At 34.4% G+C, this 16,941-nt stretch overlaps 1 protein-coding gene across 1 annotated transcript in view; it reads left to right on the top strand.

Annotated features, from left to right (window-relative positions):
* Positions 1-16,941, top strand: part of RYR2 (ryanodine receptor 2) — a 340,802-nt gene that overhangs the window by 116,989 nt on the left and 206,872 nt on the right. Inside the window, exons 5-7 of the mRNA XM_042817920.1 lie at positions 4,738-4,758; positions 9,094-9,108; positions 16,722-16,796. Of these exons, the coding sequence (XP_042673854.1) occupies positions 4,738-4,758; positions 9,094-9,108; positions 16,722-16,796 (111 nt within the window). The remainder of the gene's footprint in view (positions 1-4,737; positions 4,759-9,093; positions 9,109-16,721; positions 16,797-16,941) is intronic.

Consider the following 16,941-nt stretch of genomic DNA (forward strand, 5'->3'; position numbering starts at 1 on the left):
AAAAATTTATGAAAAGATAATGTAATTTAGAAGCTCTTTCTACTTAAAGTCTTGATTTTTCTCAGATATTTTAGAGATGCTGCAGTGCTAACAGGAGTAAAAGTTCTGAAGATAAAGCAAATACTATCATTTTCTACTCAGTGTAGCTTATTTAGTATCAGACATAACTGTTAGCAAGCCATTTTAAAGGAGGCAAAGAAGAATAAGACTTGGCTTTGATCTGCTGCCCTTTGATCAAATGTAAGAGCTGTAAGAAATCAAGGAGTGCATGCACAGTATTTTTGCATTATGTAAATCCTGAGGAAAAGGCAAGGACAGGAAAAAAAATCATTATCTATTTCATCTCATTTCATCTCACAAGAATTGTGACAAGCAAATATTTCTAGCCTGACATACATGCTCCCCTTTTGAGTGTGCTGTGTTTGGAATGAGAAAATATTTGGGATAAGAATGCCAGAAAGATGAATACTTTTATCATCCCAGAAAAGTTTGCTGTTTTGGAAATAGATGGCAGGCCTTTTTCCTATCTTAACATAATCATTGGATCTGTAATGTGCTTAAGTTTTTCATCCCAGGATGATGGTCAGTAGAAACTGACTCTGTGACAAAAAGAAATTCAATTCTCTCTTTCCAGTTAACTTTTCTGATGAATGTTGCATAGGGATTTGTTGCATTGTAAACCTAGCAGGTATATAAGCACAGCACTAGAAGTATTTTGTATACAAAAATCTGCAATGGAAGATAGTCCAGAGAAGAAGAGAACATGCATCATCAGTTACCTTGTTGAATACTAAATGCAGGAAATCAAGGTGAGCAGTGAAGATAATCAAGTATTGTAGCAGAAATGAAGACCTTATTTTATCTTACTTATTCTGATTAGAGAATTTTAGGCAGAGGTTTTGCTCAGTTTCCTCAGCTGAGAAATGCAAAAACAGACAAAAAAACCAAACCAAACAAAAAACAAAAACAAATAAACCAAACAATCCAAAAGAAACAAACAAAAAAGGAATCCCCAACCAACAACGAAATAACAACAACAAAGCCCCTAAATACGTTACTTTTCTCATAAGAATTTCCTATTCCTTTCAGAAAAATGTATATAAGTGTAGAAGAAGATGCAATGTGTGCTAGCTGGAATTCATTGGTTCAATGAGATTATTTCAGGTTACAATTCCATCTGCGGATTGTGATAATGTATGTGGTACAGTTTTCACAAATAGTAGGTAATGTTATTAGCCCTGCTCAGCTAAGGATCTATGCGGTGTGGAGCAAAGTTCCTTATTGTTTTTGCATGCTGCTCAGCAAGATGAAAGGAAACAATGTACGAGTCAGAACTGAATGGTAGTCTGCTGTGTAAAGTTTTAAAGTAGTTGACTTTTCAGCTTTGGGCACTGCTAATGAAGGGTGCTGTATGAGCCCATGCCAGCACAGTTCTGTGTAGTGTGAGTTTGCTTTGTGTCAAAATGTAATAAATGAGTCTGTGAATGATGCCTCATAGTGGTGGAATGATGCCTCTCCGTTTTGTTCATAGCTCCTTAGACAGTAGAAAAGAGGGGTAAAAGAACTACAGTCCTGCTGTTTTAACTTATGTCTGGCTTTTATGTCTGGTTAATGTAACACTGGAGATGTGCATCTCACAGTAAAAACTCTTGGAAAACCAGTCTTCCAGATTGGATTAAATGAAGATGAACGCTTGGCTGGAAGACTGGAGTTGTTGCGTACCTCTGAAGAGAAATCAGCAAATGCAGGTCATTGAAGAACATGCAAGTGTATGTAGCTAAAAGTATTTTGAACTTAGAACGTTTGTTTTTCCTGAATTTTGTAAACATTTGTTGAACCTGTACTGAGAAAAGGGTGGGTTCTAGTCTGTAAATAGAATAAAATGGAATTATTTGAATTGGAAAGAGACCTTTAGAGTCCAACTCCCCTGCAATGAACAGGGACACCTACAGCTAGCACAGGTTGCCCAGAGCCCTATCTAGTCTGACCTTGAACGTCATGAAGAATGAGACATCCACCTTCTTTCTGGGCAACCTGTTCCAACTCTTACTGTATAAAATGTCTTCCTTATATCCAATCTAAATCTCCCATTCTAGTTTAAAACCTTTTCCCCTTGTCTTGTCAAAACAGACCATGCTAAAGAGTCTATTTACTTCTTTCTTATAGCCGTGTGTTAGATACTGAAAGGCTGCCATCACATCTCCCTTCTCTCCTCCAGGCTGAACAGCCCCAGCTCTCTCAGCTGAAGGCAGTTATCAGTGTGAAACTGAATCTGTATTTAGAGGTTCTGTGAGACATCTTTTTGCTTGTTAACTGAATTATAGGTTAAATCTAACACAAGTACTAGGATGATGTGGTTATTGTACCTTTCTGTCTCTATTCATGTAAGCTTTACACCTATTTTATCTGCATTAGATCTTGGTAAGAAGTAGTTATTTTTAGTTGAATGTACTTCAGCAGGAATTTCAGGGCAAGAAAATACATTATCTAGTCATGCTTATAACTTTTTTCCCTGTTAAAAGAGAATTCCAAATACCTTGAAGTTGGCATGTCTTCCAGTACAAGTTCCACAGAATAAAAGCTAACAAAATTTTAATTATGTATATCACATAGGAAAGTTTAGAACTTTGGACAAAGTGACCTATAGGGAAGAAATGTCATCTTGTGACTTGAGCAGTTGGAAAAGCACTCTTGTAGACGGGTAGAGAAAAGTGAGCACACCTGGTTTGGGAGGCCTCTGTAGACGCACACAGCAGAAGGATAGAATGTGATGAAAGCTGGAAATGCAAGATTTTATTGTGGTGTGCACTGTATTAAGTGGAAGATTTCAGAAGCAGATTGCTTTGGATTCATATATAATATTGTATTTTCATAATTACTGTAGGATTTGGCAACAAAATTGGTTCATGTGATTGTCCTCAAGAACTGCTGGGTGAAGGTGCCTTTGGCATATGTCAAATACTATTGATACCTCTTGATATTGATATATTGATACCCTTTGAAGGTGGATATACAAATATAGATATAGCGTGCACAGTTTATAAATACTAGACAAATGCTGCACTAGACTTTTGAACCTAACTAGAGCCCACAGAAATAAGCAGTCAATCCAGCAATTATAAGAAAATTTATTGTACAACTAATAATGCTCAACGAGCCTTAAGAGGATTATTTCTGAAACTGATTGTAGTTGAACTGTTCATTTAAATTTTGGAACAGTAGCATTGTTGCACAGTCAAATTGCCTGTGATTCTGTATTCATAACGCATACATAATTTGGATGAAAGTTGTGTGAAAGTAAATAATGTAAAATAAATTGGCTATTTCTTCTTTTTTTTTTTTTTTTTTTTTTTTAAGCTATAATAGCTGCCTTCTTTGCATTAGGCTTTAGACTGTTGCCAGTTTTTCTAACTTGTCAAGATCTCACTTTTTTCTTATTACATTGCATATTTTTTAAAACACCAGGTGTTTTTTAGAAGAAATTTCTGCAACTGAAGTTGGTAATTAAACTCGTGGAACTCCTATTATAAATCTAAATGCAATTGACATCTCACAGGAGAGATAGGAATGATCAAATTAAAAATCATAACAAGTTGGTATTAATTAGCTTACAGGTCAGATGGTGTTTTCAAATCTTTGTGTATGAGCAGAACCTACTGATACATAAATGTTTTAAAATATAAAATGAGAACCATTGCACTTTAAAGTATTAAAGAATGAGGCAATATGTTTTGAGTAATGTTATTTTTAATAGATGAAAACTGAATTCACTGTTTTCTATTGCAGTAATTTCAGAAGCATCTGGAATCTAAACAGTTTGCTACTTTTGATAACATAGTACAAATTTTGAGTAATTTTCTTTTTAAATCGTTCCAAATATGTAACGTGCTCACAGAAGGTCCACATATACCTGCAGCAAAACCACTGAAGGCTTGATATGCCTCAGTGTATTCTGTATTAAATCCAGAGAGAAATCTACTTCAGATCTAAATTTTTGAGTATTTAGTAAAATACTAACTTTTTAGTAGGTGAAATTTGTTCTAGTTTTACTTAGCCTTCCTGATACTATATGATAGTCCAAATAATTTTTGGAGAGAGTAATTTTAAATCAGTTTATTTAATAAGCATGAAAACAGGTTTTTTATCACAAAATCTTAAGCTTTCAGAATGGTTCTCTGTTATTGTCCGTAGGAAAATGAATGACATTTTGGTTTCAGTTCTCTGTTCTTCTATTTTCTCATGCTGCAGTCTGTTGAGTCCAGGTTTGATGTTTGTCCCCTAATTGTAGGTTTCATATGTTTAGTGTTCATTAAATTCACAAATCTTGAATAGCCACCACTAAACCTTTTCAAGTAAAAATTATTCACTTTGGAATATTATTCAAGGGAAGATGGAGAGGTGCTTTTTGTGAAATTGTTTTGTAATTTTGTCCAGTTGCTAGAGAATACAATGTGCAGCTAGTTCAGCATCAGTCTTCATTTACTACCCCAAACTGAAATTAAAATGGACATTTTGAACTACCAGAATTTTAAGTGTTTCTCATAAAATAAAGAGCAAAGAAAAAATTGAGCATCTGAAATTTTTAAGAGAAGATGCCAAAACAATAGCTTCTATTCATACATTTTCTTTAATGCTAGATACATTTCCAAGGAAGTGAAACATAAAGTTCAAAATAGACTTTGATATGGTGTATTTAAAGAAAGAGATTTACTGATTTCTTGCTTTTTCTTCCTACAGCTAGTTGATGTGGAAAAATGGGTATGTGATTCTGTCTTTTATTCACTTGATCCCAAATGTTTCATGTTGCCACTGAGTCTAAGCTGTCTGTTTTATATCGCGTGCTCATGAATTTCCAACTTGCTTGGCTCAAAAAGAGAGGCAAATACAAGGCCATGTAAGATGTGATCATTCCTGTATTTTCATACCAAATTTCATGCTAACGCAATGACTTATCCATTTAAATTAGATCTTAGAACTCTGCATTACACTCTTGTGGTTGTCTCTCAGCCTTGAGCCTTGCTGTCTAGTGTTATTACTCCATTCTGTTACCCACCTTGTCTTTTCCAGTACAGACAACATAATCCTAAAATGCATGACAATTATTAATACTAATAAATAATGGGTGATACTGTTTCTAACTGCATCTATTATATGTACTAAGTATTTTAGATGGAGAACAGCTGCTACAGAATAAAAAAAAATCATAGATCACAACAATTGAAGTCAGAACACAGTTCTCAGATGGATGTTTTGCTAGGAGCTTTCCTAATGTGTCTTTGTATGCCATGCATATTTGTGTGGACATCTGATATAAATCCCCAATATGGGGTATGTTTTCATATGTTTCTCTCAAGTGTAATCATAATGTGCATATGTATGAGTTAGTGGTCATAAAGGTGTGTGTAAAATTGTTTGTTCATGCTAAAAAAAATAAAGGAAGAAAAAGATAAAAGCCTCTCTGAAAGCTTGGACCATAAAAGGCCTCTATAATTTCTTTGTATTTAATTTGCACAGCACATGATCAAAAATCACTCAGATATCCTTTGGGTTGTACATATTTTAAATGATGGCTTAAGATTTTCAGATCACTTTCTACTAGTGTGTCTTCAGTTATCTATATCACTGTATATACAAATGCTTGTGGTATTTATTAATGAGTAAATGAAGTGAAGTTAATTTCAGTTCATTATATCAGTATGCTGGCATTATTCAATAACAGTCTTTCTGTAGTTGCTACATTTGCTATCACTCTGATTAATGATCACAGATGTGCAATGAATTACTTTAAATGGCACTGAAGTTAAGTATCTGTTAATCTTCAATGAAGCTTTGTTCATTATTTAAGGTGCAAGTCATGGAGGTAATCCTCTTGCTGAATGCTTAGAGTTTAATACATCTGCAAGTGTGGCATTTCTGTAACACTGAGTACTCACACAATCTTTTGTGCCCAAATTTTTTAAATAGCATATGCAGCTGAAAACTGAAGTTATTGAAATATGAGTATACAGTTGTCAGTTGGATTCAGTTACCAGTTCTACCTCTCAGGATAACTTTTAGAGAAGATGTTAATATTAGAGAAACATGTTTGTATAAAACTCACAGTATTTCTTGAACAAGTCATTATACAGATTTAATGCTGTCTTTAATGACTTCAGTCATCAGACTCTCACTGATAGTAGTTTGATGGAGTTCAGCGCAGAGACTTTTATCTGTAGTTCAGGAAGACATCAGAAGTCCAGATGTTACCTTGCTCATTGGCTTCTAGGTGCTCAGTTGAGAAGCTCCAATGGATTCTTGAATTTGCTGTAGACAGTGTAGAATTAGCAAGTTATTTAAGCTGGTATCTGTAGTCAAGACAGAGAATCTGAAGCTTCTGTTGTGTATTTTCACCCTACATAGAATGGCAGCTTATTAAATATTAATCAGATTAGTTTTAGAAATGTCTCTCTTCCTTGACTAGCTGGAAATTATGTAGGGCAGATAAATCACATCCTTATTAATTCTTAAGACTTAGTTTTCTTTTCTTGCATGTCATACTGGATATTGCATACATTTGTATGCTTTGTAAGGATGTATATAATGCAGAATTTCAAACATAAACATGACCAACCTCTGTCAGGAGTTGAAATTCGCAGATTAAGAGATTTGTGTATAGCTAAAGTTATGGGTCATCACAATTTGATCTCTTCTTTTACTTTTAGCTGATTATTGTTGACTAGTGTACAACAATCCTTTGTTGTACTTGATGACTGTATCAGTCTGTGTAATTTTAACATTTTGGTGTCAGTCTTTGGTGAATAAAGCCTTTCAAGAGCAGTGGATATTGGAATGACACCAAGAAATTTCAAGTTATAGGTCTGTTCTCTCTGATTAATTTTTGAGTATGAAAACTGTGTCAGCATGTTGAATTGCAAATGTTTTATGTGAAATTAATGTGCTCATTTTTTTCTGGAAATGAAAACAATACGAAGGAGCAGAAAGCAAGTTCTTCCTCTACAGAAGATCAGTTGGAGCAGTGTCCTCTGTAACACTGTTGCACACCTGTAGGTTTATTTTTAGGGGTTATTTTCCCCCAAACTGAATGCTGATGTTTTTTTTTAAAAGTGTGTTACACTTTACCCTGGAATGGACTTAATTTTAAAACATGGGAGAGCTGTCTTGTAGAAGGATGTGACATGAGTATCTGGAACCTTCTGTTCTGTACATTTGATAATAGCTGGGCAGGTACTGTCCAGTTCATTACAAGTGATGTCTCTGGTTTAACTTGGAGCTTCATAAAGGCATTCACTTCACTCATCATGATAACTGGCATTTAAGTGTTTGCTGTGAAGAGAAAGCATTCTTATAACAGCAGGCTGAGAGTATTTTTGCCCTGATAGTTTTGGCATTAGGTAAATAAGTAAATGTTCAGAGTTACCAACTGTCATTCTCCCACCCTTTCTAGCTTGGGGGTGTAACACATTCTGTCTTTAAGAATGACGTGTAAATGATCTTCAAAATTATTGAGTAACTAAAGAACACAACATGGCAGCAACTAAGAGATGAATATCATTTCTCTTTCTCTTGCTGCAGTTCACTTGGTATGTTAACAGAAGATAATTGTTAATTCTGGCATTCCAAAAAGTCTGGGATGAAATCCTCCTGTGTCATTTTAGTAATCAGGAGAAGAGATAAACTATTCATGTTAATCTGAAGCGAGTTAAGAAATTAGATTCAAGCAGTTAAATTATCGAAAGAGAGCCAGAGTTTTCCACAGAAGGGCTGCTGCTTAATGTACATGTCATGTAGAAAAGTAGTGTGGTTGATCGGTTCTCAGGACAAAATTTCACAGATAAATAGCAGATAGAAAAACTTGAGTTTCTTGATGAATGTAGTCTTCTTGATTACTTTATTGTAAGGGAAATTCAATATTGACAGATGTAGGAAAGTTTTAAAAAAATTATGTAATTAGCTGATTTCTCTTTTAGTGAATTTATACACTTTGAGTGCTGTTCACAGTGGAGCAAAGACTTCCAGTTAGCTTCTGGAGCCATTAAAAGCAAACGAAGTACTGGGGCAAGAAATAATATGGAAAATAATCTACAAAGGATCACACTGCTGATCTATGCATATATTTTAAGGAATCACTTTATGAGGATAGTGGACAAGGTTCCAAGTCTTTAGTTTTGCTCATTTCCAAATGCCTGAACACTAAATTCCTGATTTAGTGAAGATTTTCCAAAAGAGAAGAATGCTTTGACATCATTATTTTATACTGTACTCTTTTTCCCGTTTATTTAATATTTATCTACAACGTCTTTTGCATCTCTGAGAGCAGGCATTTCCGTTTTAATAGTCGGAATGAGGTGAAAGCACAGTGTTTCCTGGAGGCTACCTGCTTAGGCTCTTTTCATGTGAGATAGAGATTTACTGCTGGTGTTCAGCTCCTAGCTTCAAAATTTCAGATATCAAAGCACAAACTAATTAAGAGCAACAGGAGAAAAGGTGACAATAGATCTTGTGCAGAAAGTGGGATCACTGCAAGTAACCTCTCCTCTTACTCTTAAGCATATCTATGAAAATTAACCCCAACATTTCCAAAATTTTCTAACATCAGTTATGTTGTACTTCATCTTTTTTTTTTATTAAATGCATGGAATATTAGTAATATTTTCATTTTCCTAACTTTGTCTGCATTTGTGTATTATAAATTGTTACAGTGATAGTATTGCTTCCCAGCATTGCACTTTGAATGCAAGACTTTATAACTTGCATTGAACTATTATGCAGACCAAGTATTTAAAGATGATCAAGTATGGCATCTATTTTGCCTATACTGTTTAATCTTTAAGCTATGAGTGTTTAATATAGTATATTATTTAAAGTAAAAAAAAAAAATTAAAAAAAAAAAAAGCCTTGTTCTGAGCAGCTGTTTTGCTATACAAGCTATAATTATGCTAATTACAATGATAAATGTTCCTTTGAAGTGTGATTTGTAGTTCTGTGTATCCCACTCACTATTCTAGAGAAAACAAATCCCATTTTTAAGCACCTGAAAAGCAAATATTCACTTCACATTTTCTCTTTTTTCCCCCCCCCCTCACGGCTCTACAGAAATTTATGATGAAGGTAAGCAAGTTAAACATTTAGTACTGTTTTTTCTGTAAATTCCCAATTTCATTTAATTCATTATTTTTATTTTTCGCATCAGCATCTAACTTGCCTTTACTGAAAAAGAACATAATGAATTCTGTAAAACTACGGATTTAGAAACTACAGTGATTCTAGCTTGAATTGATGTTATAACTTCTCCAGATCACAAAAGCCCGCAGAGCACTGGGCCAGCACCTGTAGTTCTCAGTTCATCATTACTCTTTCTGTGAGAATGGAACACGGCCTGCTAAATAAGGAATCTTGAGACAATGAGTAAACAGCAGAATTCACTGTAGATCACTTAGGCATTTGGGAGATCAAGGGGCAGCATGCTCTTTCTTCTGGGACAGGATTACTGTTGTGAGTGGGCAGCCCCCCAGGGCTCAGGTCAGAGAGCAAAAGCTCTGCTTCCTCTCTCTATGTCTTTTTTTCCTATTTTCTTTCCTTTTTTCTTTTCTTCTTCATTTTATTTTCTCTTTAACTATAAGATAAGGAGTTTGGAGAGCTTCCAGGCATTCTAAATAACTGACATTTGGAATAACTGGATGTGATTTATCCAAGATGTGCTGGTTATACTCTTTTTACTTTTTGCCTTCTCAAATGATTTGCTGATGATTTTCATCCCCAATGAGCCCACACTTCTGTGATGTAGCCTTGCTTGCTTCATTGTCACTCTGAGCTGAGTAGGAATTTGGGGCTAGATAAGCAGTGCTATTTCAGGCAGTGAATTTAATGATGTCAGAGGAGTTTTCTTAATATGACTCCTCTGCTGATCCATCTTTTCTTCCCACTTGGTTGTCTGTCTTATTCTTTATCTGTGAGCTTCGTTCTCAAGTGACAAGGATGACTCACATTCTTCGTATCGTACAGTAACAGAAAAAGCTTTTCCACAGTCCTTACCCTCTGAAAAATGTCTCTCTTCTACTTATTTAGCTCTAAAATAACCAGGCAGATTTTTAATAATTTCTTCCATCTCCTCTGCAGAGAAAGAGGTGGAGAGGAGGTGGGAAGAGAAATCTTCACTAGACTAAGGGAGAAATCAATAAATTTTCTCTTGGGCAATTTTCTCCTAAATTGCTGTAAGTGCTTGAAAATAGGAGTTCATAATGGAAGCATAACCTCAGCTAGAAACATGCTTATTTTACATAGAGGGCTCAAAACAGATGATCAATATTATTTATTTTTGATTTATTTCCACTGCCGTGTTGGCTTTTCATTGATGGTGAAGTTCACCACTGCTGGAGAAGGGCATATAAACGTAGCGCTGGAAATATTAAACACAAGGTGCATCTGAAGTGTTTCTAATTACTGATTAATCTTTTTTCCAACAAGTCAATATTATTGAAATTGAGATAATTTAGCATGGTTATGGCAGAGATGTTTGTCCTCATTACCAATTGGTTCAATCTTTTTAATGCAAGTAGTAAAATATCTGTGTTCTTAACTGAGTAAGAAATGTTAATTTATGCAGGTGATATTTATATGAAATATAATTACACACTGTACTTTTCAGTCAAGGTAAACTTGGAAAACCTATAATTTAACTGAGCTCCTTTCTCTGTTCTTTGTCTTGGCATATATTATAAAATAGGAGGTAAGTGCCAACCATATTGAAAAAGAAGTATGGAATGCCTTTTGATTTTGTGTCACAGAGGCCTTCTTCACTAAGAGCAGGTACCAGCAGAGCTGGTCTCCTACTATCTCCCAAATTTTTGCAGTACTTACTGTTTTGTAGTGAATTCCTTGAATAAATGTAGCGTAATGAAATAGTGATTTAGAAAAAAGGTATGAAGGCTACAATATGTACTGCATAATATATGTATATAATGCCTTATTACACTTTCTGTTATTTCATTTCAGCATGGTATATAGGCTACAGTGAGACATGGAAAGAGGTTTTAAATGGTGTTGAATATGCCCTTCAGCACTGCTGTTACTTGAGAGAGGTGAAGGATTACATTAGCACAATGCTGTGTGTCAGTGAATTGAGTCACTTGACATCTTTAAATTCTAAGTAGCTGCATGCTAGGGGTTTGATGCCAGCCTCTGGAAATGGCAGTCCAAAGAAAACAGTAATTACAGAAGGGTCTCATTAGCATTTATGTTTTTATAGTAGAAGAGTTCACAGCATCTATGCCTGGATGTTGTTACTTCAAAAAGAAAATTCTGTCATCTTCTTCTCTCCAAGTATTTTTAAAGAAAACAGATATTTCTATAAGCAAGAAGAATGTGGAAAACACCTCGGCTCACACTCCATAGCTTTGTTTGCAATCTTTTCTTCTTGCACCATTTTCAAGTTTTCTAGTGCTGCTGGAGACGTAATTTCCTAGCATTGCTATTACAAGTGTGAATTGTTGCCTGACTAATCTACACTGATTCAAACTGTTCCTATACATTCTGATTTCACAACCAGTTGGGGTTTTCTAGACTCTTTGGAGAGCAGAGCATATTTGTAAGATGTATATGCTACATAGCTTCATGAAATTTACAGCACTCTCTTGGCGGAGATGATAATGCTTTCACTTTCTTTTTTGTGAGAGTTTTTTTGGAGTTGTAAGGTGTCCTCTGTTTGACATATTATTGTCTCCAGCATCTGCTTTTAGTGTTAGATGAACATAATCATTATAAATGATTAGCTTTTCCCCTCATTCAAACTTATCAGGCTGATGCTTAAAAATAGGTTTGCAGTACCTTTATTTAAAATTCCAAGTTGATGTGTTTTAAGTCATTGTACTGTTACTACATGTTGCAATTTTAAGCTGCTGTTAGCATTTTAAGTATGTGACAAGTATAAATTGAATGCAGAATTATTTTCCGGAGTTATCTTTGGAAACAAAACATTAATTTAAGCTTTTCTTCAGGATGTTGCTCTATTTTAATGAAATGTAAATACCTGCTGCTTTAAAGGACAATGTTTTACTACTGTATACGTATGTTATATTTAAGACTTTTAACTTTGTCTTGCTATATTTGCCCTGGAAGATATTGGAAGATATTTGTGGAGAAAAATGGTGATCATGTTACTTCCTTTACTGTACAGCTACTCTCAGTTGTAATAAAATTTCAGTGCCATGAAAATGGTTTTATAGTACTTTTAGAAACCTATTCAGAGCAATACCTGAATGGCCCTAAGCTTCATCTAGACCATTTGGTCTAACATCTCCTTTGGCTAGGTTTAGGGCACAGAGGAAATAATAGGCTAAGAAACTGGTTGAATTTTACCACTATTATTAACTATATGAATAGTTTTTTTTTTTTGTTTGTTTTTTTTAATGGGGATTTACTACCAGTGTCTTGTAGTTTATTGTTCAATTGATTTTTAGTCTTTTTAACTTTTTTTTTCTTGTTAACTCTATCAAAACTGTAGTTGCTTACAATCTGGTTTTTGTAATGCCATTTCCCTACAGCATATACAGCTAATTCCATTCTGTTCTTACAGGTTCATTATGAAAGATCTTCCAGGCAATAAAAGCTGTTACACAATTCTTAAAAACACTGTTTTACCCTGTTTGATTTTTCTGCAGAGTGTGCTTAAGTTCTTATTTTGTTATGACACATTCAGTGCTAGTAGTTCAAATTGCTTTCCTGGTTGACTAGAATTGTCTGGAACGCCGTGTATTGATGCAAGTGGAGTTCTCAGGAATTATAGTTCTGAATAGTGCAAATGTTACAAAAGATTTGTCTGTGCATGCACAAAGCACTAGAACTACTTTCCTGTTTGAAGGAACGTGATTTCTCATTTTTGTCTTTTGTTGGTATGTCCCTGAAGGTGTTTTTTTTGTGGGTTTCTGTTTTTTTTTTTAATTGTTATTTTTTACATCTTTGGGGACTGCATGGACCTGTGAAGAAAAAAACATTAACATTGGTTTGTAGTATCATACTCTCTGATGTAATAAATCTTTTCTCTAATAGAAATTAAGCTGTTCTCTTGAAAAGAACAAAAAGGTAATGTCCTTTTGACTAAAAATCTCTTTGACATTAGACATAGGTATTCACTTTTTGTAATTATAGAAAGTTCTCAGTACAAGTGAGAACTTGCCAGAAGCAAAAGTGGCTCCAAAATCTGAATAATTTCCTGCAGCTTTGCATGTATGGACCCATGTGTAGCAATGCAACAGTAGGTACAGTGGTGCAATTGTAACTGTGAGAACTAACTTCACTGAAATGCCTGTTTTAATTTGCCAGGTGAGAATATCTATACATATGACTGTGTACAAAACTGTTATGCTCTAATTATCAAATTATTGGAGGATAAAATTCCAAAAAGAGCATTCATATGATTGATATTTCTGAGTGGCGTAGATTGTAAAATGTCAGTGGATTCAGCTCTTGATCCCAAATACATTTTTCTACATCCTGCTTTTATTCAGGGAATGTCCAACTTAGAAATGACTCTGAGTGTTATGAATTAAAAGCATAAAGCAAATCCAAGTCATGGTAGATAATGTGGAATATTTACTTGTAGTAGTATGTGCAGGATAACTTTGGAGTTGTTTAATAGACATGAAAGTCATCCATGGTTGCAGGTGAAAATCATTTTAATGAATGTCTGAAATACTTGAAAACTTTTTACGTAAAGAAAACTTGTAGAACAAAATATTGTTCTAAATATCATTTATTTGCTTCCAGCAAGTCTTATTTTCAATGTGTTCTGAAATTTCAAATTTTGAATGCTACAAGAAATTTTCTAAAACTTTGGTGCACTTCATAGGGTTATAGAATGTCTAAAATTGAAAGGGGCCAAAAGGGATAATTGATTCCAACTTTTGGCTTCAGAAAGGACTACCTAAAATTTAAACCATTTGCTTTGTTATGGAATGTTGCATCTTTGCCGTAGAAGTCCAATCATTAAATTGTATTTTGGTTTTCAATTTAGTTTCATTTGTTTAATTAGATTTTATTTTATGTTTACAGTTTACAAAGTTATAGAAAATTCAGTTTTCTACAACATTATAGGTAGGAATGGATTCTTTTGAAAATCGAAGACACTCTCAGTTGACAATTATGGCCCAATAACTACTTACTACAGACTTTCTGGCATAAAAATGAGCGCTAAATATTAAGTAGATACAAAATGAGCTTTTAAGATAGAATATTGACTGTAACCTTGTAATCTTCAAAATGAAAGACGTTTTCATAGTCCCAGTTTGCTCTTACATTCTGTCCTGTATTTTTCTGTTTCAATTTTTCATTCTCCTGTCTATGTGGCTTGATTATAATCGCCTCTCAGAAATTTGATGTGGAAGATACTGCAACTCTTTGTTTTCTGGCTAAGAAATAGGAACAGCAAATTCCGTAGTATTTTTTTAATTGGTTAAATAATTTGTTTTAGGTAACTTTTTCCAAGAGAACTAAAATAATATTTAAAAACAAACAAAAAAAAACCCCAAACAATCCCCCTATTAAGTGGCATTTTTTGAGCCAGTCTTTCTTCTGATTATGTAGAAAGGGAGTGTTTAGCAAAGCAGTTGTTAACGGGTAAATCGGTATGCCCCAAATAAGGGCAAGTTAACACAGCTGTGATATTTCCTATATTCTTCTCAGATTTTGTACAACTGGCAGCAAAATCTATATACATTTTGTAAAATGTATGGCTAATAGTGTAGAACAATTTAGACAGAAATGTTACTGAAATTTCAGGATATTGTCCATATTAGTGATTTTATTGGTTGGATTGCTATGCTTGCTGTTGGTAAAGCATCTGGGTAAATCTGAAGACAGTAATTTCAGAGTGGTTTTTCTCTATTTCCTCATGTGGATATGTAGGGGATTCTCAGCTTTCTTCTTTGTTATGTTCCTGACATTTTCAAATGTCTCTGTCCTTCCTTGTAGAAAAAGCAGCAGTAGTAACGGTGGTTCAGAGCTAAATCTTCATGTCTTACTGTCAAGACTGTGTCCATGACAAAGACTGTGACATATTTCTTCTTAATAAAAATCATGTCAGTCACTCTTTTGGAGAGATTGCTGGAAGTGTCTCCTTGCATTTTAACTGACATTGCAGTTTGTTCAAACTCAAAGTATACTTTGTGTCCATCAGGATACTCTCTTCTCATTAAAGATAAAAAGCCATAAATTATTGGCAACTGCTTTCTCTTTTTTTTTTTTTTTTTTTTTTTTTTAAGTACTAGGTTTTTCACAATCCATATATATAGATCAGTAAATAACCAAATAACTCAAAGATCAAGAAATATTATGTTAATGGATAAAAGTTAAGGAAAGATAATGAGTAAATGAAGAAAATAAATCATGGGTTGTCAGCAGAGCCCTTCAGTGAGATTGATCTTCAGCACTGAAATGAAGATGTCATAGAGATTGCATAGTATGTCTCTATACAATTCATTCTGTAATGCATTTGATGCTTCATTCAAACACAAGGTTAGCCTGCTATGATGCAAGACAGAGTATAAATACTTCATGAAGTGAGCTAAATTAGGTGTTTTATGTGAAAGAATATTCCTTGCAACTAGAAATAGTTATCTCTGATTGAAGAGCATGATGTGCATAACGTTGTGTGTAGTGATCAGATAAATGTGGATTTAAGCTCTTAAGTGTGTTGTCAGCCAGTTTCTACTCCTGATTGGTGTCAGTCAGATGCACCTCAGGTTAAGGAATTTGTTGATCTTCAGCAAAAGCTGGAAGGTTGCTTGTGCTTTAATGAGGTTATTTGTTCTTTTGAGTGTTTAACCTGATTGTAGATAAATAGAAACTCTAATGAATGCATTGGGGGCGGGGGTAGGGGTGTGTGAAGAAAAGCAAAAAAACAAAGTAGTTTCTTGAGATAACTTTTATTACCATAATTTATTTCAGAAAAGATTTATACTGTGCTTTTCAAGTGGAACACTTCTTTAGACGTAATTTCTGAATTTTCTGAACTCCTCAAATTCTCTTGAGTTGTCTTGGATGTCTTTTAGCAGTTTTCTGGCCTAGCAGATAAAGAATTCTATCTAATAGTATTTAAATGCTGAATCAAAATGTTGAAGCAACCTTGAAAATGTGGTTGATAAATAATTAGTATTTTCTAGTGAAGCCATGGGCAATACACAAGAAGCTCCCTCCCTTGGGAGATCTCTTCTATATAAAAATTAGGAAATAATGAGAGATTTAAGGATATACAACAGTGTAGAGGGTAGTACAACGTACAACAGAGCTGCAGTTCTCTGGGGAGCCTTCTACTTTCAGCCCAGGCAAGAAGGATTCAAATTTTATTCAATATGTTTTATACCTGACTTGTGCCTGGGCACCAAATACAGCATTTTCCATCGTTAGTAAATTGAGGAACTCTAAGTGGAAAAAGTCAAGAGCTTTTAGATATGCTTATCCAGATTCTACCCAGGATCTGTCCCAAGAACTTTGTATGTTCTGACTGAAGCTCACTATATTCATAGGCAATTAAAACTAAGGTGAGAACATTTAAAAAGCTGCATTGTTGGCCTAAGATTTAAGAAGGATTTTTTCAAGAAATATACTTCTCTGTGACAAGAGCGAATATAAATTGTCCAGAGATTGATTTTTTTTTTTTAAATATTTTTATTTATTTTGCAAAAGGCCCAACTTATTTCGAACATATAAGTATATTATTTCTTTTTCAGTCTGCACAGGGTGGTGGTCATCGAACGCTTCTCTATGGACATGCAATCCTGCTGCGCCATTCCTACAGTGGTATGGTATGTAACAGAATTTGATAGTAGTAGTGATTTGTTTGCTGTATGAAAGCAATGTTTGACTGTACCTAGACTGGTGCCATTTGTTCAAATTGGGAGCGCTATTCACCTCAAAGAGGCTTTTTACCCTTGCAGATATGAAGTCTGG

This window comes from Centrocercus urophasianus, unplaced genomic scaffold, assembly GCF_019232065.1.
Source record: "Centrocercus urophasianus isolate 14NV4802_14NV808 unplaced genomic scaffold, USGS_Curo_1.0 seq_10, whole genome shotgun sequence".
NCBI lineage: Eukaryota > Metazoa > Chordata > Aves > Galliformes > Phasianidae > Centrocercus > Centrocercus urophasianus.